This window comes from Salvelinus sp. IW2-2015, unplaced genomic scaffold (genome assembly GCF_002910315.2).
Source record: "Salvelinus sp. IW2-2015 unplaced genomic scaffold, ASM291031v2 Un_scaffold16511, whole genome shotgun sequence".
Lineage (NCBI taxonomy): Eukaryota > Metazoa > Chordata > Actinopteri > Salmoniformes > Salmonidae > Salvelinus > Salvelinus sp. IW2-2015.
In genome coordinates, this window is record NW_019957621.1 from 57,412 (window position 1) to 79,367 (window position 21,956).

The 21,956-nt window shown below is 42.5% G+C and overlaps 1 protein-coding gene across 1 annotated transcript in view; it reads right to left on the reverse strand.

Moving 5' to 3' along the window:
* LOC112080800 (PH and SEC7 domain-containing protein 1) overlaps nucleotides 1-21,739 on the reverse strand; it is a 45,122-nt gene extending 23,383 nt beyond the window's left edge. Inside the window, exons 1-5 of the mRNA XM_024146712.2 lie at nucleotides 21,516-21,739; nucleotides 8,590-11,146; nucleotides 8,376-8,487; nucleotides 5,160-5,706; nucleotides 4,502-4,966 (exon numbers count right to left, since the gene is read on the reverse strand). Coding sequence (XP_024002480.1) covers nucleotides 4,502-4,966; nucleotides 5,160-5,706; nucleotides 8,376-8,487; nucleotides 8,590-10,974 — 3,509 coding nt within the window. The 5' untranslated portion in view covers nucleotides 10,975-11,146; nucleotides 21,516-21,739. The remainder of the gene's footprint in view (nucleotides 1-4,501; nucleotides 4,967-5,159; nucleotides 5,707-8,375; nucleotides 8,488-8,589; nucleotides 11,147-21,515) is intronic.
* Between the last annotated feature and the right edge of the window lie 217 nt (nucleotides 21,740-21,956).

A 21,956-nucleotide genomic window follows, 5' to 3' on the forward strand; every position in this document is an offset into this window, starting at 1 on the left:
ACAATGACATCATACAGACTGATGATATCAGATCTATTCCTTTACTAATAAATCTATTTAGTGTCTACCAAAGAACAGACGTTATGGTTTTACTAATTCATATTTTAAAGTCATTGTTGACATGGCTTCTGGCACATTAAGTAAAGAATCTAGCCAAAGATAAGACTTCTTCCAGACCACTCAGTCTGGCTCTATAACAATGGGTCTCTTGTTGTCTTGCGGATCAAAAGCCAACTGAAGTGAACTTGATTTTCTCAAAGTCAACTTGTAACACTGGACATATCTTTAAATGAGCTTTCGATTCAAATCAAACTGCCTTTTGTAGTTTGATCAAAAGACTTGAGTTCATGGTGTGACTTGAAAAAGGAGTTGCAGTTAATACTGTAGCCTCCTGTGACTTAATAGTCCAAAAAGAGTGCTCGACCTCACACTCAACTGGCTCTTTTCTATTTTAAAACCATGAAATCACATGGTCCAGGAAGTTAATCTGYGGTTGCCATGGTTACCCAGTATGGCTGGCTGAGCTACAKATCTGATTGGCTGCCTTACATGAAAGGCGGTGCAACCAAGGAGCCAGGTGGCATGGCAGAMGGGGTTGGACTGACTTTCAGTGAAACTAAACACACATGGAAACGCTCACTCACTGAAKAGATGGGAAAATACACTGGATATGAGTAAGCCTACACATATGGAAACACATGTTTTATATAATGTACACTTATACATAAATTAACATTGCACATTCTTCCACTGCAAATCTACCATTCCAGTGTTTTACTTGCTATATTGTATTTACCTCCCCACCATGGCCTTTTTTTACCTTTACCTCACCTCATTTGCTCATATTGTATATAGACTTATTTTTCTACTGTATGTTTTGTTTATTCCATGTGTAACTCTGTGTTGTTGTATGTGTCAAATTGCTATGCTTTATCTTGGCCAGGTCACAGTTGCAAATGAGAACTTGTTCTCAACTAGCCTACCTGGTTAAATAAAGGTGAAATATATATATTTTTTTTTAAATACTCAGATTCTCAGGACCCTATTAATATAATTTGTCCTGTAAACGAAGTTAAAATAATTCCATTCTTCCATTCCATTCTAGCAATGAAAATAACACCAACTTGCTTATTAGCAACTACATTGTAGAATAATAATGAAGACATAAAAACTATGAAATAACATATGAAATCATGTAGTAACYAAAAAAGTGTTAAATCAAAATATATGTTACATTTGCGATTCTTCAAATAGCCACCCTTTGCCTTGATGACAGCTTTGCACACGCTTGWCATTCTCTCAACCAGCTTCACTTGGAATGCTTTTCCAACAGTCTTGAAGGATTTTCCACATATGCTGAGCACTTGTTGGCTGYTTTTCCTTCACTCTGCTGTCCAACTCATCCCCCCCCCATCCTCTCATCACAGCCTGGAGGTGTGTTAGGATATTTTCCTGTTGAAAAACAAATGATAGTCCCACTAAGACAAAACCAGATGGGATGGCGTATCRCTGCAGAATGCTGTGGTAGCCATGCTGGTTGAGTGTGCCTTGAATTCTAAATAAATCACAGACAGTGTCACCAGCAAAGCACCCCCACACCATAACACCTCCTCCTCCATGCTTCACGGTGGGAAATACACATGTGGAGATCATCCGTTCACCCACACCGCATCTCACAAAGACAGCGGTTGGAACCAAAAATCTCCAAGAGACCAAAAGGACCGGTCTAATGTCCATTGCTCGTGTTTCTTGGCCCAAGCAAGTCTCTTCTTATTATTGGTGTCCTTTAGTAGTGGTTTCTTTGCAGCAATTCAACCATGAAGGCCTGATTCACACAATCTCCTCTGAACAGTTGATGTTGAGATGTGTCTGTTACTTTAACTCTGTGAAGCATTTATTTGGGCTGCAATTTCTGAGGCTGGTAACTCTAATGAACTTATCCTCTGCAGCATCGGTAACTCAGGGTCTTCCATTCCTGTGGCGGTCCTCATGAGAGMCAGTTTCATCACAGCGCTTGATGGTTTATGTGACTGCACTTAAACTTTCAAAGTTCTTGAAATGTTCCGTATTGACTGACCTTCATGTCTTAAAGTRATGATGGACTGTCATTTCRCTTTGCTTATTTGAGCTGTTCTTGCTATAATATGGACTTGGGTCTTTTATCAAATAGRGCTATCTTCTGTATACCACCCCTACTTTGTCACAACACAACTGATTGGCTGAAACASATTAAGAAGGAAAGAAATTCCACAAATTAACTTTTAAGAAGGCACAGCTGTTAATTGAAATGCATTCCAGGTGACGACTTCATGAAGCTGGTTGAGAGAATGCCAAGAGTGTGAAAMGCTGTCATCAAGGCAAATGGTGGCTATTTGAAGAATCTCAAATATGTTTTGATTTGTTTAACACTTTTTTGGTTACTACATGATTCCATATGTGTTATTTCATAGTTTTAATGTCTTCACTATTATTCTTCAATGTAGAAAATAGTAAAAAATAAAGGAAAACCATTGAATGAGTTGGTGTGTTCAAACCTTAACCAGTGGTATCATACCACTGAGCCCAAATCATTGGACATCATACCACAACACACTCAATCCAATACCATGTAACAGACAGTGCTGTACTGGTAATATATACTTTCTGGATCAATATTCATGAAAAGAAACAATGGCTCTCTGGCCYCATCTAGTGGWACAACTAAATCTCTGCGGATGAGTTCCACAGGCATATAAAGTACTACAGTTTCATMATTTAGCAGACACTCCTATCCAGAGTGACTTACAGAAGCAATTAGGGTTAACTGCCTTTCTCAAGGGCACAGACAGATTTTTCACCTAGTCGACTCAGGGATTCGAAACAGCGACCTTTTGGTTACTGGCCCAATGTTCTTAACCGCTAGGCTACCTGCTGCCATCTAGATTCGGAGTAGTGAGTACCCAGAGGCTCCTTTCAAACACATATTTAGGAGATATGTCCTAATATAATAGGAATTGGAACTCTTGAGAATTGAGACACCTAGGACTCATGACCCACTCAGAAGAGCTCAGCGCAGACTCCCCTGAGGTAAATGTGATGGTGAAATGCATGGCACAGTTAAAGACAGATTGTGGGAAGCATTAGGCCTTCTGAGCTTTGGCGAGTCTGGAGCGTCTCTACATGGTTCGTTCGGTCAGGTCAGCCAGATGCTGATCAAAACAGCTATATACTAAACAGACTATCTGTCAATAATGGAAATGCCAGACCAAACATATGTCACACATGYTTAGATTATAGGCTCTACACTCCAAATGCAATCAAAATAATTGGGAACAACCATTTAAGGGACAACACATGGCATGAGATTTTAGTGACAGTCCTTTTGTAGGTCATCTAGGAGCAGTAAAGAGATGTATAACCGAAGCAGCATTAAGCGGTTTACCATTATGAAACAGCATAATAGGATACTACATCTTATAATAGGATCTTCATATAGCAAAATACAGTGAGCTCCAAAAGTATTGGGACAGTGCCAATTTTGATGTTGTTTTGGCTCTGTACTCCAGCACTTTGGATTTGAAATGACTGAGGTTAAAGTGCAGACTGTCATCTTTAATTTGAGGGTATTTTCATCCAGATCGGGTGAACCATTTAGAAAAATCAAGCTTTTGACGCTACAAATTTGCTGGATGCATTTTGCTATCTGTRTTTCAGATTATTTTGTGCCCAATAGAAATGAATGGGAAATATCATACCCCCAAGACATGCTAAACTCTCACCATTACAATAACAGAGAGAGGTTAGCGTTTCTTTGGAGGTATGATATTTGTGCRTCTGTAACTTTCTCAGTCATCATAATTCACGATTCATCCAGGATTATYCATAATCATGGTAGCATCCACATTAATTTAGAAGTGTTTAGAAACATATTCTATTCTTATTTACAAGAAAAATKACTACAAATTGACAGAATACATTACTTATCATTYATTTCTATTGGGCACAAAATAATCTGAAAAACAACCAAAACAAACAGCAAATGCATCCAACACATTTGTAGAGTCACATGCTTGATGTAGTCATTKSSCATTATGAATATGGAACCAAATACTAAAGTTTTTACTACACATAAGTGAATTTGTACAATATACTTGATGGGGGGGGACTATGTACAAAAAGTGCTGTCATTTCTAAACGGTTCAGCTGATATGGATGAAAATACCCTCAAATTAAAGCTGCCAGTCATTGTCATTGTATCACTTCAAATCCAAAGGCCTGGAGTTCAGAGCCAAAAAACTAAAATGGAGCTCACTGTAGGTGTTGCCACCACCAAACACACAAATGCACTAGAGATATCACAGCTAAACAATCCTGTAGAGGTTGGTGAAGGGATTGTGACTTTGCGCGTGCATGTTACCACTTTCTCCTGCAYGGACACAGCAAAGTTGCTGATACAAAACGGTCTAAATTAAGTATACCTTGATGTCCATGCTTTCAGTTGCACTGTTTGTCTGTYACTCACCTAATGAGAGGAAAGTCTAAGTTAGACTTAGTTTTCATTGAGTCTTTCTCCAACCGGGACTTCCCTCCTGAAGTAGAATCCTCAGAGTAGCTGCTGAGCCCGTCTCCTGTGGGGGCCAGGGTGTTCTCAGACCGGACAGGGACAGACACCCTGGGAGGMTCTGGATGGGCCAGTTGGGCAAAACTCAGCTCCGTGATGTGACGCGCACTCTCACAAATCTGRCTCTGGATCTCAGGGGTGAGGGTGGGAAGGTCAAAGGTGAAAACGGGCGGGCCGCTGGAGGTCAAAAGGTCAACGCTGTCCAGGCTGCTGTAGGAGGTGCCCTTAGCCCGGTGAGACTCCACAATGCTCTCAAAGTGGTGGCTGAAGGAGTCCAGGCCATCCGCAGAGATCCTGCGAGRACTGGTCAATGAGATGGGGGACTTGAGTGCTGAATGGGAATCCGATATGTAGTCCAAAGGACGACTACAGGGGGGAAAAAACATGGGATACTCCTTGACATTTTTTTTTCTACAAGTTCAACAGATCTGTACATTGTTTCAATTAAGACATTTTTGTTTAGATTTGAGGTAGGTACAGGTACTGTAGGTATGAGGTGTTAAACTCATCTCTATATTTGCGTTCAAGGTATGGTGTGTTTGAACAGTGAATGCCTCACCCCTTCATCAGCAGACTGCATGTCTGATTATCCTCATGGGTGGCATGTTGTCTCTTCTTATCCCCCTGCATCCTCACACTGGCCCAGCTCACCACCTSCTCCTCCAGCTCCTCCACCTCTCCGTCAGTGTGGACTATGGTACTGGCGCTGGAGGCCGAGGTGCCCAGCACGCTGCGATTACTCCCAAAGGCAGAGTCCACTTCCACCTCCTCCTGTTCTCTCTCTCTCTCTGCCTGGGCCTCAGCCTCAGCTAACATTACCTCATCCAGATCTGTTTCCCTATAGCATTTCAGAGGCACCGCATCTAAGTCCGTCTCAGAGTACTTGATGGTTTTCCGGATGATGCCCGTCTTGGGTGAGATGCCAACCACAGCGACTAAGGGTGGAGTCAYCAGCTCCACCTCCACCTGCTGGACGTTGTGATAGGATAAACTCTGTCCCTCATCGTCCAGCCCCCTCCAGTGATTTGTGGGCTTCAGGGGCAGGGAGGAGGGAGGGGTAGGCTTGGGAGACTCGCTGGAGGTGCCCCTAGGAGGGGCTGTAGAGTCTAGGATATCGAAAAAGACAGGACGTAAAAGTGAGTATGAATATTGTTTACCAAGATATCTTGCACTTAGTCRAATGGCATGTTCTAAAAACCACAAATAATCAAACATGTATTGTTCTAAAGACCAGAAGTAAATTTAKAGATTGTATTCCATTATGATGGTACAGTGTATTGAGAGGACTGACTACTCTATGAATGTTAGTTTGCAATTTTGTCATGGAAAAACTGGCGCAATGGCATTTTCCAGCCATAACGCCAGGTTCATCAATTTACCTGTTTAACATCAGCTCACTTGCGCTGACGTGGGAGGGGTGGCAATATTTGAGGTGTGTCCTTAAGAACAGGCGCAAAAGTGASAMTTTCATGCAGCACTAATGGGAAGTTAAGACCCACAAAAAGCAGATCTTAGCGGTAACGCAGCTGATAACGGCTTGGATTTGGAGAGGGGAAGAGCAGCCTATCCAGCCTTGATGCACAGTACCCATGGAAGGAGAGATATGCCTTTTGTGCCAGTGAATCTTGTATTTCGAAACCGTATGGTTTCCCCCCATTTTGATTAAAAACCAAGCATAGCCTACCCTCCCCTTAATCAAGGCTGGTTTAGCAGTATCGCATAGGTGCATCTTTTAATCCTGGCCATTAGCCAAAAGTAGCCCATGAATAAAGAGATTTTAAATGGTCTACTGAGAGTGCTTTGAAATATGAGGYTTTKSCCYTTTTYMWKRWTYMMMWKSCYKSMWTTYMWTTTTTTTTYMARKWAAAWKKYSKTTKKTTTTYMKTTYMKTTKRWTWAAAAAMMAAMYTWRGTCGAAAGATTGACCGTCTATGGGTTYATGGTGAGAACGTACATGGCTCGAAAGTAATGTGATTGCGTCTGCCATTTCTGGAGAASTGCAAATATGATCTGTCAGATGGTTCCATGAAGTTTATAAAACATGACATTTGCGAGCTGTATAACGGTGARAGGACATGCATCCTTTCTCTTTATATTGGGTCTTTATCAAGCTCCTGTGAAAAGTTTGGATGTGCRTAAAACTCTCCATAGGTTGCCTTCTCTGTATTATACGCCCAAGGGGAGCAATTATGGTGACTAACTGCATTTAGACATTGTCTATTTAAAACAAAATTGTTGCTTTGTTTTTATATAATGTTTTTATAATTATACAGTGTCTTTTTAGGCCTTATCAATAGCCTAGTGAATTCAATCTTGATTATTGACTATGCTTGGCATGTCCAGACTGCATTTTACAGTAGGCCTAGCCCCTATATYAGTATTAATGCTATAGCCTATGTTTAGCAATGTATTTCCATATTGAAGCAATGAATCTAGAACAATGTGGACTGCAAACATGTTCAACATATTTAGCAAATATGGTGCAGGCTTTTTAATGAACTAGGTTATAATGGAGTAGATGACAACGCAATACATAAAAGACCAAAAATATACAACTTGAAGCAATCACATATTTAGCCATGGAGCACATTCTGATTGGCTAATGAAGGGCCAAGCCTTGACACACCCATAACTTGTTTATTCATCAAAACACAGCCCTTTCGCGCCACTGCCAGTTACTGCGCCCATAATTCCAGTTTTGAAAATAGCTCAAATATTTCTGACACCCCCAAAACTATAATGCTACCGCTAGCGCTAAGATTTACCATTGCGTTAGGTTTGTTAAAATAGAGCCCACAATATTTTGGTTGCACTAAGTAAAATTACCTGTTCTAAAGACCATGGAAATGTAATAAAATGTATGTAGCAATGTATTTCCATATTGAAGCAATGAATCTAGAACAATGTGGACTGCACAATGTGGACTGCACAATATAGATTGTTATTATAACGGTACAGTTTATTGTGAAGACATTCACCGTTTTGGGGCCTATAACACACGGTCTGTGATGAGTACTGTAATTCAATAGTGAATGGTAGCAGATGAGTGATAAAGATGAAGAGAAGGATAAAGAAAATGTAAATCAAACACAAGGGGATAGATTCTCTAAGGTCTAAATTGAATTAACAGGAAAGTACACATTAAATGAAAGACGTGTGAAGCGGAGACGTGTAGACTCTGAACCAGGGGTCGGCAACAGGCAGCCTGAGGGGCTAAAACCATCCAGCGAGTGATCATTTGTGGCCCCCCAAAGTTTAGTAAAATATTTAAATGTTTTAATGATTTAAATTTTTGGTCAAGTTTAATTTAGGAAATCAGTTCCCAAGTATTACCACAATTTTTTTTATTTATTATATGTGACCGTGTCTCAATATAATCCAGGTATGAAATGATCGTATTTTCAAATACAATCTCTTTTTGGTTTTAGTTGTGGTCAATTTGCAGTGTACAAATTATTAGAATTATGTTCCAGCCCTCTGACCAAAACAGCCCCTGGCTAAATTGATTTGCCTACCCCTGCTCTAAACTATCAATAAAGTGCTGTAACCTTTTGGGTAAACAAAGAAAGTGTTTGTGTTGCAAGAGAAGGAAGCGAGTCAGTCAGAGTTTAAAAAGGACAGCGCTAATGCCAGGCCATGATGGCTCTATAGCCAAATCTAGCCAAAGCTAATTGGATTACAGGAATATTGTGAAGCTAGCTGCTTGTTCACGAGAAGGGGCTGGAGGAGGAGGAGTAAGACAGTGATTAGAGCTCTTTCAGGACAGGACCGCCCACCTTTAGAATCGTGGCAGTCCTCTGTGGGCTGTCCGAACAGGAACTCCCATTTGGCATGGGCAATCCTCTGGGAGTGCAAGGACGGGCCCAGCACAGAGGAGTGGCTGTCCGACTACAACAGATGAAAGACAGGGAGAATGGTTGAGTAGGTGATAAAGTACAATGTACACTTCTAAACAGTCTTTCTTACACACACAATCTCTCGCTCACCCACCTGCATCCCAGAAGCAGTGTCTTCTGTGTCATTGCTCTTCTGGCTGGACTGGCTGGATGTCTCTGGAGAGAGACAGTCCCTCTCTGGCTGACTGTTTTCCTCCAGACTGCCTGTCACTCCACTGGAGCTTTGGGAAGAMCCCAGCAATCCGCTATGGTCCTGGGTCTCCCCCCTGTTTACCCCATGTTTATCCCCCAACACAGCTGCTTCATCCCTCCCCTGTTGCATCAGCTCTTCCTTGGTCAACACACACAATCCATCACCATCAGCAGTCGGATCCTCCCTATTGGACTCGTCTTGGTCCGTGACGGACACGTTCTCCCTCCACTGCTGCATCCTGGAGGTCCAGCTGTCTGGTGGCTCCATGTCAAGGCCTATAACCAGGCGCCTGCTGCTCTCCGGGCTGTCCCTTGGACCACCTCTGTCAAAGAGGGTGTCGTACTGTCTCCTATACAGGCCAGGGGAGCCCCGGTCTCCCATGTACTGTGGGGGTTGGTGGCGGTGCAGGGTGGGGCTGTCTTTCGCCACCAGCTCAGCTCTCTGCAGCCGAGGGTCTATGATAGGAGTGTGGGACGCCACCACTGGGTGCAGCATAGCTGGCATAGTAGGGGAGGAGATGCCTTTCTGCTGTAGGAGGGGGGAGGCTTGCCCCGAGCCTTGGCCTGGTCTGGACTCTCTGGAGTGGCATCCAACACTAGGAGACTCCTTGTCTGTCCACCTGTGGTCCTGGAGGTGGGTGTTACTGTTAGCTTCAGGGTGGGGCTGCGCTGGAGAACCCGTGCCCTGGAGGGTGGTATAGGGTTGAGACTTCCTAGAGAGGTAGCCAGGCCTGGGGCTCTCTGACTTAGCCGAGTCAGCCTGGAACGGGGTGGGGGAGGGAGTCCTCCTGTCCATGAGGATGGTGGGAAGCTTGGTAACCTCCTCTGCCAGCTTACGGGCCATGTCAGGGCTAGAGGCCTGGGAGATACTTCTCCTGCCACTGGTCTGGTTCAATCCCTCTCCCAGCTTGCTGCCATTTGACTGATCTGACGGTTTGGAGTTGACCTTGTTGCGTAAGCAGTGGCTATCGCTAGGAGTGTGGCTGCTGGTTTGGCTGCTAGTCCTCTGGTTGCAAGAGGCTGAGGTGCTGGTAGACATGCTTGCTGGTATGTCATGCTGGATTGCAGTGGGCCTCCCTGTAGGTAAAGGCGGGCGGAACTTGGAGGACAAGCTGGGGCTCTCGTCCCCCAGGCCTGGCCTGTGGTTATGGACACCATAGTGGTGGCGAACACTGGAGGGGGACATGGTGTATTTGTAGTAGGACTGCCTGGCTTGAACGAAGAGCTGGTCAGAAGCTGGGCTTCTGGTGAGGCCATTTAAACCGCGGTTCCTGTCTGGGTCTATGAGGTGTGGATTGACGGGCAGTGTTTTGGTACCCTGAGGCAGGACTGGGGACCCAACCCAGGACTTGCAGCGGAGCTGCTGCTGGTAGTGCCGGGGAAAGCTGGGGCTCTGGTCTGGGCTGTAGGCTGCCAGTCTGCGCCTCAGTTTCGGGGAGCCAAATTCCTCCATGGCCCTGTAGGTGGCTTCTCTGGCTACAGTGTCCAGAGTGGCCCTGCGGAGACAGGGGGAGCCCTTGGGGGACAGTTTGGGACTGGAGCTACCGGAGGGCTGCCAGCTGTCCGACCACACAGGGTCACTAAGCCTCTTCCTGAGGTGGGCAGGCAGATACCTCTCCTCCATTCCTCTACTGAAGGGGTTCTCAGGTATACTTTGGCACAAAGCACTGCAGGGGCTGTCCACAGACTTAATGCTGGCTTTCTCTATGTAGCTAAAGCTGACCACAGAGCGCTTGCCCTCATCCCCCACACCAGAGCTATCATAGAACCTGCACCCACTGGTTGGAGTGGAGGGGGCAGTTATTATCCCAGAGGAGGCAGGGGATAGGGGCACCCTCCCGTGGTAGTGCTCAATGTCTGAGGAGCGGGTGCGCACCAGAGTTCCATGCTGCGGCCCGTTGGGTGCAGGCTGGAGAGTGGAGAGCAGTTGACCAGTCCCCTCGTAAGGCAGACTCTGCCTATGGTGGATGGGCGGTCCTGAGTTGTCCGGTAGGTCCAGCTGGAAACTGACAGAGTGTCTAGAGGAGGACTTGGAGGGGGTGAGGCTGAGACTGCTGCCTCCAACATTATGCACCACTCCTGGGGACATGGAGGTTAGGCTGGGGGTGGAGGTGCAGGTACAGGTGGAGTGGCTGGGGGTGCGCTGGGACTGAGGTAGGATGTCCGGCTCTTGGAGCACTAGTGGGTGAATCCCCTCCACACCACCCCCCAACTCCTTCCCTTCCTCCTCCTCCGGGACAGACCTCACCTCCACATACAGGTGCAAGATCTTGCCAGACTGAGACATGGTCCCCACACTGGCCTCAGTACAGGCCTCTGTCTCTTTCTTGTTGTTTGTCTCCTAAGCTTCCTTTCTAACACAAAATGAAACAAAAAATGGGTCCATTTGGTGAGGGTCAGTAAGCTGGAGGATGATTGGCAGGTCTCTTCGCCATGCTGCTCTGCTCATCTTCTTTTCACTGTCAAAGAGAAAGAGAGAAGGACATATTAGGAACATGTTATTTAAAAAAAGACAATAAATCAAATTTACACAAAATGATATCAAAGACTGTTACTGAATTCAGAATCCATCTTTGTAACCTGAGGTGATACTGTCATACCATTGTCTACCAGTCACGCCATGACACCACAGTCTAGGGATGCGTTCCCCTGACCCCCTGGGCGGGTGACYGTAAGCGAAACAGATATCGATAATAGCTTTACTCCCAGTCATTCTGACCGAGGTTCAAGGTTGTGAACTTGTGCATCTGAAATGTAAAACCTATACATTTAGGCCTACTCAYAAAACAAAATACTATAGTATACTATGGGACTGTATTGTAGTATTAAAGAAAGTATTAAAGTATTAATCTACTGGACAAAATACTCAGAGCAAATTTTCCATAATCTGTAGGTAGGTAGGACTGAGGTCTGAATCAACAGTTCAGAGCTTCAGCTCTTTTTTTATTTTTTTTTATAACTTGTAGGGAAGACAATATACAGCCCATACTCCAAAAAACATGTCCTGCAGGCTCTAGTTTTGTCTTATCTTGATTATTGTTCAGTCGTGTGGTCAAGTGGGGCAAGGAAAGGCCAAGTTAAGCTGCAGCTGGCCCAGAACAGAGCAGCACGTCTTGCTATTTATTGTCATCAGAGGGCTGATATAAATACTATGCATGCCAGTCTCTCTTGGCTAAGAGTTGAGCGGAGACTGACTGCATCACTTATTTTTATAAGAAATAAGAAATAAGAAAATTCCAAATTGTTTGCATAGTCAATTTACACACAGCTCTGACACACATACTTACCCCACCAGACATGCCACCAGGGGTCTTTTCACAGTCCCCAAATCAAGAACAAATTCAAACAAGAACAAATTCAAGAAAGCATACAGTATTATTTAGAGCCATTATTGCATGGAACTCCCTTCCATCTCATATTGCTCAAATGRACAGCAAACCTGGTTTAAAAAAAACAGATAAAGCAAAACTTAAAGGCACAAAGCCTCTCCCCTATTTAAACAAAAAAAATAGTTGGTGTGTATGTATTCATATGTAGGCCTTTCTTAAATTGATGTAGTTCTGTCCTTCCCTATTAACGTTCTGTATTATGTCATGTTTCATGTTGTGTGGACCCCAGGAAGAGTAGCTGCTGCTTTCGCAACAGCTAATGGGGAGCTTAATAAAATACCAAATATATGGTCTATACTTGCCATGTAGGTTTCTGACTAATGGGTGGCACAAATTGTGATTTGGGGACAGGAAAGGGCAGGGTACAGTATATGCTAATTAAACACTATAGTAATTACTGTAGTGTTTTGCAAACTGTAGTGTTTTYGCTAACATTACTGTGGTATTTACTTTGTTTTTGTAGTATTTTACAGTAGACTATAACATTCTATAGTAAGTACTACACATGATTGAGGTATTTAAAAAAAAAAAACATTTAACCTTTATTTAACTAGACAAGTCAGCTTGAAGGTCAACGTGATGGTATACTACAGTGTGTAGTATATAGTATTCTACAGTATACTACAGAATTCTATAGTAAGTACTATCGTATTTTTTATGTGGGTATGGACATAGCCAGAAATAGTAATAGTATCATAAGTGATGACGGTAAACGGTTGGTTATGATACAGTACAGGTCTTGCTTGGATGGTTGTATCTGTGATAGACTCCACTAATGTGTCTGATTGCTTGTTGGCCACAGGCCTGTTAGCTTTGATTAATCCAACAGAGCTCTACCTTCACAGGTGAAGGATCCTTGAACTTTAAGGCTCAGAATGAAGCAAAACAAGCGAGAACAGCAGGCAGACAAGTTACTACTTTTACATAAAACATTCCAAGTGTTTTGTTATCAATCCAAATCAGTAGTCAGTCAAGTTCACACTTACCACGTCCTCAATCTAGAATAGCAAGTGTAAAATTCCCTCAGTTTGTTTGAGTACACAGATACCAGAGAGAAGCAACTAATTCTGATATCGAAATTGATATGATATTTGGGGAAATTCTAAAGTGGCTCTAACAGGGTCAAGCCTCTCAATATTTTCCTTTATGCACTGTATCAGAGGTCATGAGCCCACCTTCTGAGGAACTTGTTCACTCTGTTGTCTCTACCTCAGTCACGGCAGGACAGTCATTACCCTACAAATCATGAGGAGCAGGAAGACCCCAACCGTTGCCACTGCTAGCACACTGCTCTAATATTAGTTCCTACCAGACGCAATGTTTGGCAGACCAAACTCTTTGGTCCTTTAAAAACCTGCTGTATGTAAAATATTGCACGCTATTGTTTGGAAAAGAAATAAATGTGACTGTGGATGACAACATAATGATGTTTGTTTCCAACATTAGGGCTGTTTATCTAAAGAAGTTAAATCCGCTTYGTGTTTTGYTTCCTTGCCACGATACTATGTATCGCAATATTGGTATCGTCCTGGCCCTAGTTGTCAGTCTGATCCTCACACACCACATGTACAGACACTCAGACACCAGTGATCAGTGTAGCAGGTAGAGAGAAATATCCTTTTACCTCTCCCACTGCTGTTCCTGAAAAAGTCTCTCTCCTACTTTGCTTCATTGACACTATACCAGTAAGACAGTAGTTACCAAGGGCAGACAAAGGTAACTAAGGCAAAGTAATGAATATGTCTCATTTAGTTTGAAAAAATCATGCTTTTTTGTCTGGAAATCAACAAACAATCGTCTCCCATTTCAGCAAGAACTAAAAGTGTATCTCCCATCTTTATGTAGGCCTTGAAMTAGCCTTTGGGAATTAGCGCCAATGATCCAAATCATCTCAGACCCTAAACACACATGCATGCACACACAACACACACACACAGCAGGTGATAACTATCTGAGATCCCAGGGAAGAAGCAGGGTTGTGCCATGACTTTCCTGGGAGAGTTTGTTCATTTGTTTCATTTGTTCATTTAGCAAACAAGACATCTCATACTACTATGGCTGACGGTGTAAAACACATTTCACTGCACCTATCTGGTGTGTGACAATACAACATCTTTTTTTCTGTGCCTTTATCACAGTCAACACACCTATTTTTTAGCTTGAATTAGCTTTTAAAAATGCTACATTCTCTCAGCCTCATGGCAGAATGTGTAGAATAGCATGAGAGGAGCTATAAAACTGCATTTTCCTCTCTGCCCCATGCAAAATGTGTAGAATTACAGGAAATGTTCTYTAAAACAGCAACATTTTTTCAGCCTTGTGGCAAAATGTGTAGAATAACATCAGATTAGCTATAAAACTTCACATTTTTTGTTTTGCCACATGGCTAAATGTGTAAAATTGCAGGAAGTTAGCTGCAAGTGTACACATTTTTTTTGTACACAGATAGATGCACATTGACACAAACACATGCTCAGASKTATTCTGAGGTGTCTGTGATAATTGTGAACCTGTTGAATTGATTGCAGTTATTTGACTGTCTTGCTAATCATAATACCCAGCACCATTTATCCTCATATTTTGTGCCGTTGAGGTTCCTGAGCCTCCCTTTGCAGTTTCACTTTGAGCCATGTACAACATTGCTGTTTGAGAACACAATACATACAGTTGGTCACCACAGCTATCCCTACACACTGGTCAATCAAGGTGAGTAAGGTTTTGTGTTAACTACAGAACACATAGAGAGGCGATGAAGAGTCGAGTCACAGGACAAATTGCAAGTTAAAACTATCTGTGAATGCAAAGGTAACTGACAACAACCTGAAATGTACACCTATTTGTTTAATAGAACCACTGGGTCATATGCCCACCAACCTGAAAAAGTTAAGYCCAAATAACTTCTGTCTGGCTGGCCCAAGACGTTTTGTTGTTCCTATGCATGTAAAAATGAATGCTACTTACACTACTAAATCTGTAGTGTGGTTATTTCTTCATCAAATTACACAACAAGGTTAACTCACTGTACTTGAGACAGGGGCCAGGGCCCGTGCTTACGTTATTGGATACGTCTGGCAGGAGTCAGACATAGTTAAGTTAGTTGGGCCCGTATGAAGTGGAATAAATCCAGAGGACAACAACCAGACTGCTGGACATTATTACAGCCAGGAGACGGTACTAACATTTTCATTTTATTGCTTTAAAAAAAATGTCCGGTCCATTTCCTTTCATCCAATTCAAACCCCAATTATCAYGCATATCAATCTCCCCTGATGACCAGAAAGAAGAACATTTTTAAAAATGACTCACTCCTAAAAAGGAACACCTAAAAAAATCATGTCTGTGTTTTGAGTTTTTCACAGACTASAAAGCAAGTTTACAATTTAAAAATACATTTGTCAATTCTGGTCAATTAGAAAACCGTTAACATATCAAAGTATTTCTAAAACCAGGAGACCAAGACATTTATATTAACATCGCACGGCCACATTTTGAACAAGGCACACAGAGTAGATTACAACCTCATAACACTTGAGGATCAACATGTACCCCCCACCCCTCCGTTCTTTCTCTCACACTCGCTCATATTAAAAACACACACGATGGAACACACTTACACCCTGATGAGCAGGGTACTTAGGCCTACTTTTTCTGTACTCAGACTAATAGGATTCCCTACCCCCCCATTTTTGTTCATCCTACAGACACACACTGTACACATAGCATCTGCTATCCCCCGAGTGGCAGCAGCAGTCTGGGGCTGCCTCCCTCTCTCTCCACCTCATCTGCCTTTCTCCTCGTCTCCCCTTCTCCTCTTTGCCACCTCTAGACTCACAGTGGCTGTCCGCTTTGCCAGCTCATCCATACTGGATTTACGCCTCCCTCCTCCTCCAGACCTGCCTAAGTCCAATAGAGCTCCGTCTTCCACGTCCTGCCACTCATGGTGCTTTGTCCCTCCCTTTAGGAAGAGTGCTCGACCAATCAGATCCCTTGATCCAGTGCTGTGTAAAGTAGTCTGTTTAGCACTAACAGATGGTGAAGGACCATGCAGCTTATAGTTGCTGGGGCGGTAACAAGGTCAGAGGSGACTGGGGCCCTCTTATTCAGAGGATAGAAACTAATTTGGCTAATTTGAGTCATAGGGGCTAACAGTTGTGAACCTCTGAGGAAAAACAAGAATAAACAAATTCGAGGCATCACCTACACTCTCACGCTTGGACAGACAGTCAGTTTCTCTATCCCTCTGATAACCCTACTAGTACTCTCTCTAGGTATCAACACTTACAGGCTAGCTGTAGCATGCCTACTGTACCTCACTAGRAGGTTCTGGACTTGGAAATTGTATGTAATAAATTCTGTCAATCAAGTTTGATGACAGATAAATAGCAGAGCAGAGTCCATGTAAGTTATTTTCTCACTGCCTCATGGAAGTGACAGCTTAACAAATGGCACCCCACTGTATTGTGCCCCCCCCCACCCCACTCTATTTTCTGTGGTTTGGCTACAGTTAGGAGTGAATTTCCACAGCTTCCCCAGTCAATCTCCTCCTGGCTGGTGTCCGATCCGTCCAGACAAGAAAGAAATTTCCTCCCCGGGATTTGTCTTTCCAGACAGAGAGCTTACCCCGACAACGCGCTCGGAAAACAAGCTTTACAAATGGTGATCTTTAAGTTTCAAGTTAATGTCACGTGCACAAGTGCAGTCAAATGCCTTTCTTGCAAGCTCTAAACCCAATAATGCAGTAATCAATGTAGTAATAAAAATAACATAAGGTAGAACAAAAACACAAAAGAAATTGAAATAAGAAGAACATGAGAAAGTAAGTAAGCTATATACAGGGTCTTAATAAGCGGTTGCTGTAAATGGTCTTGTGGCGTCGCTGAAGTTAATGTGTGAATGGTTTGACTTCAATGGGCTTACGCTAAGGGGGTTTCAGAGTCTCCTCAGACACAAACACAATGTCAGATTTCAAAACAAAGGAGCAGCAATGGAGCCTATAAACAGCTGAGACTAATTCACTTGAGACAGATTCAATTTCATGTCACAAGACTGAACATAAAGTCAAATTGTACGTARCCATATCTTAATATTTTTACCCAACAGCAGCTAAGCATAAGCAGATAACGTCAATGTACAGTATGGAAAAAAATCAGCCCCTTACTCACCAAGATTGTAATCACCCGCAGTCAATAGTTGAACGCCCTACTCTTAATTACAGTCACATCCACTGACCATGSAGAGTCAGCTGTGGTTTTATCTGGGGACAGTTTAAAAGCCCTATCATCATAGCTCAGATTCTGAAAAAAATAATCACTGAGGGAATGCCCCCGYGGGAATGCCCCCGCATAGCTATAGGACATCAGAAAGTTGTGGCCCTGAAATCCCACTTTATGCACTGGCAGACACATCGATGTCTCATATGCTTAACCAAGTGCCTTACACAGTCAGATCAATCTTGGCTGGAGAATGGCGCAATGCACTACCTCTGTTGGCACAATCTATTCTCTGGCTGCAGTGGGGAGCCTGGGGACATGGGGAGCCTGGGGACATTTCTGCTCTGACGCTTGAGACAGCGTCAGAGCAGAAAGAGAGTAGAATTGATGAGGTAAGATGTAGGAAGGACAGAGTGTGTGTGAGAGAGACCCAGAAGTATCATGCAACAGCCTTACTGACAGAGTAGCACCTGGGACAACCCACTGGGCACAAACTGGTTGAACCAATGTTGTTTCAATGTCATTTGTCATCGTAATGTGGAATCTATGTAGAAAATACATTGGATTTGAAAAAAGTAATCAACTGTTGTTTTGAAGGGGAAATGTGTCGTCATCATCATCCTGGTAAACAAATTTCAACATTTGTATATMTTTTTTTGAATTTGTACCTTTAAAAACATCCGATATTCAACATTATAAATAATTTAAAAAGAGCTATAGGCTGGGCAGCACCTAATACTGGAGAATTGGTCTATCGACTACTGCTAACCTTTGGTCTCCGATCCAGKGTTTTAACCAAGCCCTGCCATGCTTAGCTATTATATCTGTCACTGACTATTACCAATGTGCTATTGTGAGAATGATTTTATAAGTGGAGATCTCTCAACACGAAATAAACTCCCTGTTGCTTTCTAAGTAATTCCATATGGTGGGTTTAACATAGCAAATAAAATGTGACCATACTTTATCACCGATATATCATCAATGATGCTATTTAGGCCTTTATATGATTTGCAAAGTCATCAACAGCTATTGTTTATATTCAAACCTGAAATCAACTAAAAATAGACAATACAATAGGCCTAGGGTTTCAAGCTCTGGTTGATTTAAATTGTAATTATCTTTAGTGATATTGAATTGTGTAGGACTAAATCAAATCAAWCTWAATKTMMWKKAMATTWAAAGATTGATTTGACTTAGTCCTAGTCTAACTTCGATTTTTGGTTGAGAAGTGAATCCAACATACCAATTAATAATTTGTAGACAAACTGGAATTCAAGCCAGACTAAGTCAGTGGCACAGAAGGAACAATCCAAGCAGAAGATAAATCTCTTTCAAATGTTGATATTTGATAGCGTTCACAAACAAAACCAATATGACTTTTGTACAATAAATAGCCTAAGACTATTTTAGAAAGGTATGTACAGTTGAAGTCGGAAGTTTTACATACACTTAGGTTGGAGTCATTAAAACTTGTTTTTCAACCCCTCCACAAATTTCTTGTTAACAAACTATAGTTTTGGCAAGTCGGTTATGTCATGCACAAAGTAGATGTCCTAAGTCATTTTTCCAACAATTGTTTACAGACAGATTATTTCACTTATTATTCACTGTATCACAATTCCAGTGGGTCAGAAGTTTACATACACTAAGTAGACTGTGCCTTTAAACAGCTTGGAAAAATCCAGAAAGTTATGTCATGGCTTTAGAAGCTTCTGAGTCAATTGGAGGTGTACCTGTGGATGTATTTCAAGGCCTACCTTCAAACTCAGTGCCTCTTTGCTTGACATCATGAGAAAATCAAAAGAAATCAGCCAAGACTTCAGAAAAAAAATTGTAGACTTCCACAAGTCTGTTTCATCCTTGGGAGCAATTTCCAAAYGCCTGAAGGTACCACGTTAATCTGTACAAACAATAGTACGCAAGTATAAAACACCATGGGACCACGCAGCCGTCATACCGCTCAGGAAGGAGACGCGTCCTGTCTCCTAGAGATTAACATACTTTGGTAAGAAAAGTGCAAATCAATCCCAGAACAACAGCAAAGGACCTTGTGAAGATGCTGGAGGAAATAGGTAAAAAAGTATCTATATCCACAGTGAAACGAGTCCTATATCGACATAACCTGAAAGGCCGCTCAGCAAGGAAGAAGCCACTGCTCCAAAACCGCCAATAAAAAGCCAGACTACGGTTTGCAACTGCACATGCAACTGCACATGGGGACAAAGACTGTACTTTTTTGAGAAATGTCCTCTGGTCTGATGAAACAAAAATAGAACTGTTTGGCCATAATGACCATCGTTATGTTTGGAGGAAAAGGGGGAGRCTTGCAAGCCGAAGAAAACCCCATCCCAACCGTGAAGCACGGGGGTGGCAGCATCATGTTGTGGGAGTGCTTTGCTGCAGGAGGGACTGGTGCACTTCACAAAATAGATKGCATCATGAGGAWRGAAAATTATGTGGATATATTGAAGCAACATCTCAAGACATCAATCAGGAAGTTAAAGCTTGGTCGCAAATGGGTCTTCCAAATGGGCAATAACCCCAAGCATACTTCCAAAGTTGTGGCAAAATGGCTTAAGGACAACAAAGTCAAGGTATTGGAGTGGCCATCACAAAGCCCTGACCTAACATTTGTGGGCAGAACTGAAAAAGCCCGTGTGAGCAAGGAGGCCTACAGCCCTGACTCAGTTACACCAGCTCTGTCATGGACCAAAATTCACCCAACTTATTGTGGGATGCTTGTGGAAGGCTACCCAAAACGTTTGACYCAAGTTAAATTGAAAGGCAATGMTACCAAATACTAATTGAGTGTATGTAAACTTCTGACCCACTGGGAATGTGATGAAAKAAATAAATCATTCTCTCTACTATTATTCTGACATTTCACATTCTTAAAATAAAGTGGTGATCCTAACTGACCTAAGACAGGGAATTTTTACTAGGATTACATGTCAGGAATTGTGAAAAACTGAGTTTAAATGYATTTGGCTAAGGTGTATGTAAACTTCCGACTTCAACTGTAACACATCCATGGCCACATTGAGGTTACTGTAAYTATACATTTCTTCTTATGTAATCATATAAAGCRTGGTCATTGTGAAGATCTCCAAKACCTGCAATTGCTGTAATAATCTGTGCAGAATCTTGAACGGCATTGATCACTTGCACCATGTACTTTTAATGTAATCTTAACTGCAATCCAGGTCATTTGGTTCTGCTATTAAATGAAGCACAGTGATAAMACATGCATCTTTTGTATAAATAAACAAAATATCTGACATTGTATTCCCATTTGAACTTTGTTGTGCTTTAAGATGGTTGAAAGCATAGTGATATAACACATTGAAAATTCAACTAACTTTTGGTCTTTTTGAGTGGGTAAAAATAGGTTGTAATCTCACTGATCAACATCAACTAAATATGACCCAATTATCCACGTTGAAATGACGTGGTGTGCCCAGTGGGAAAGGACTGCAGTCAGTGAAGTGCTGTTTATAGAAACACTGTCATCTGATAGGCTGGAGGAAAGGGAATAGGCCAACTGCCTCTGCACTTCAAAAGGCTCGTCAGACACAGCGATTAGATAGGTACTAAATAGGCTGATATATTCAGATCCATTTTTTTGTGGTTTGTGGACAGCAATGATACCAGGTCGCAACATAGGCTACTAGTTAAAGGCAACAGCTTGACATGGAAGAATGATTGTAAATGACTATCTGGTCGACATATCTGAAACTAAGGAAGATTGCTATGTTCAGTCTTGTAATTCCCTATGGTTGTTGAATTCGTTTATTGAAATAATACTTGGGTAGGGATCAGGTGTTTGATTACCAAACACAAGTCTGTATTGCCTAAGACTTGCGCAACAAATAACAGATCACTGGAAAGGTATGTCATATTTCAAGATAGGTMTGCAATGGGAATACCGTAATATAAATAGTTTACAGGTGAGCTCTGGACATGAAAATCTGTCCCAAACAACTAGTACCTGTCCGATGGTCACTCTGCTCTGCGACAGACCTGTAAAGTGATGTTTGGTGAACTGAAGCAGATGGAAATGATATGATTCAACACAAAAGCTATCTTAAAACAGAAAACAATAGGCTATAGCTGGAACAATTCCTGGAGATATCGTTTCATTCATTAATGAAGAGTAACATTGCCAGCCTACAATAACAAGCAGCACTGCAACTTGTCACGGTTCATGAAGGAAGATAGTCACTYACCCCTGCCATTACAAATGCTAACGTTATAAGAAGCTGCAGAATCCTGATAGACACGCGTAGCCGTGTGTACGTTGGCTGCCGTTTATCACCAGTTTCCGCACTGAGAAGGCTGACGTTTTAACCTTGGTTGAAAATGAGCTTTCCATTCACTGCTAAATGGTTCTGAAACTGACAGCTCCTCTGATCCACCTTTACTCCAGACGAGGAGCAACACTCACACGCGCACTTTCTCCTAATGCGAGCATGCTAGAGCTCTTCTCTCCCAGAGCGCATGCTATTTACGCTTCCTTGAAGGAGAGATTACAATACCTTTCAAACGGATTTGAAATCTGTATAATCTAACAGACGGACCAGATAGCACCCAAGGCTGTAATACCTTATTTAAAAAATAGCATATAGTAGGTCAACTATTATAGGAAATGATGTGGACATTAGGCTGCT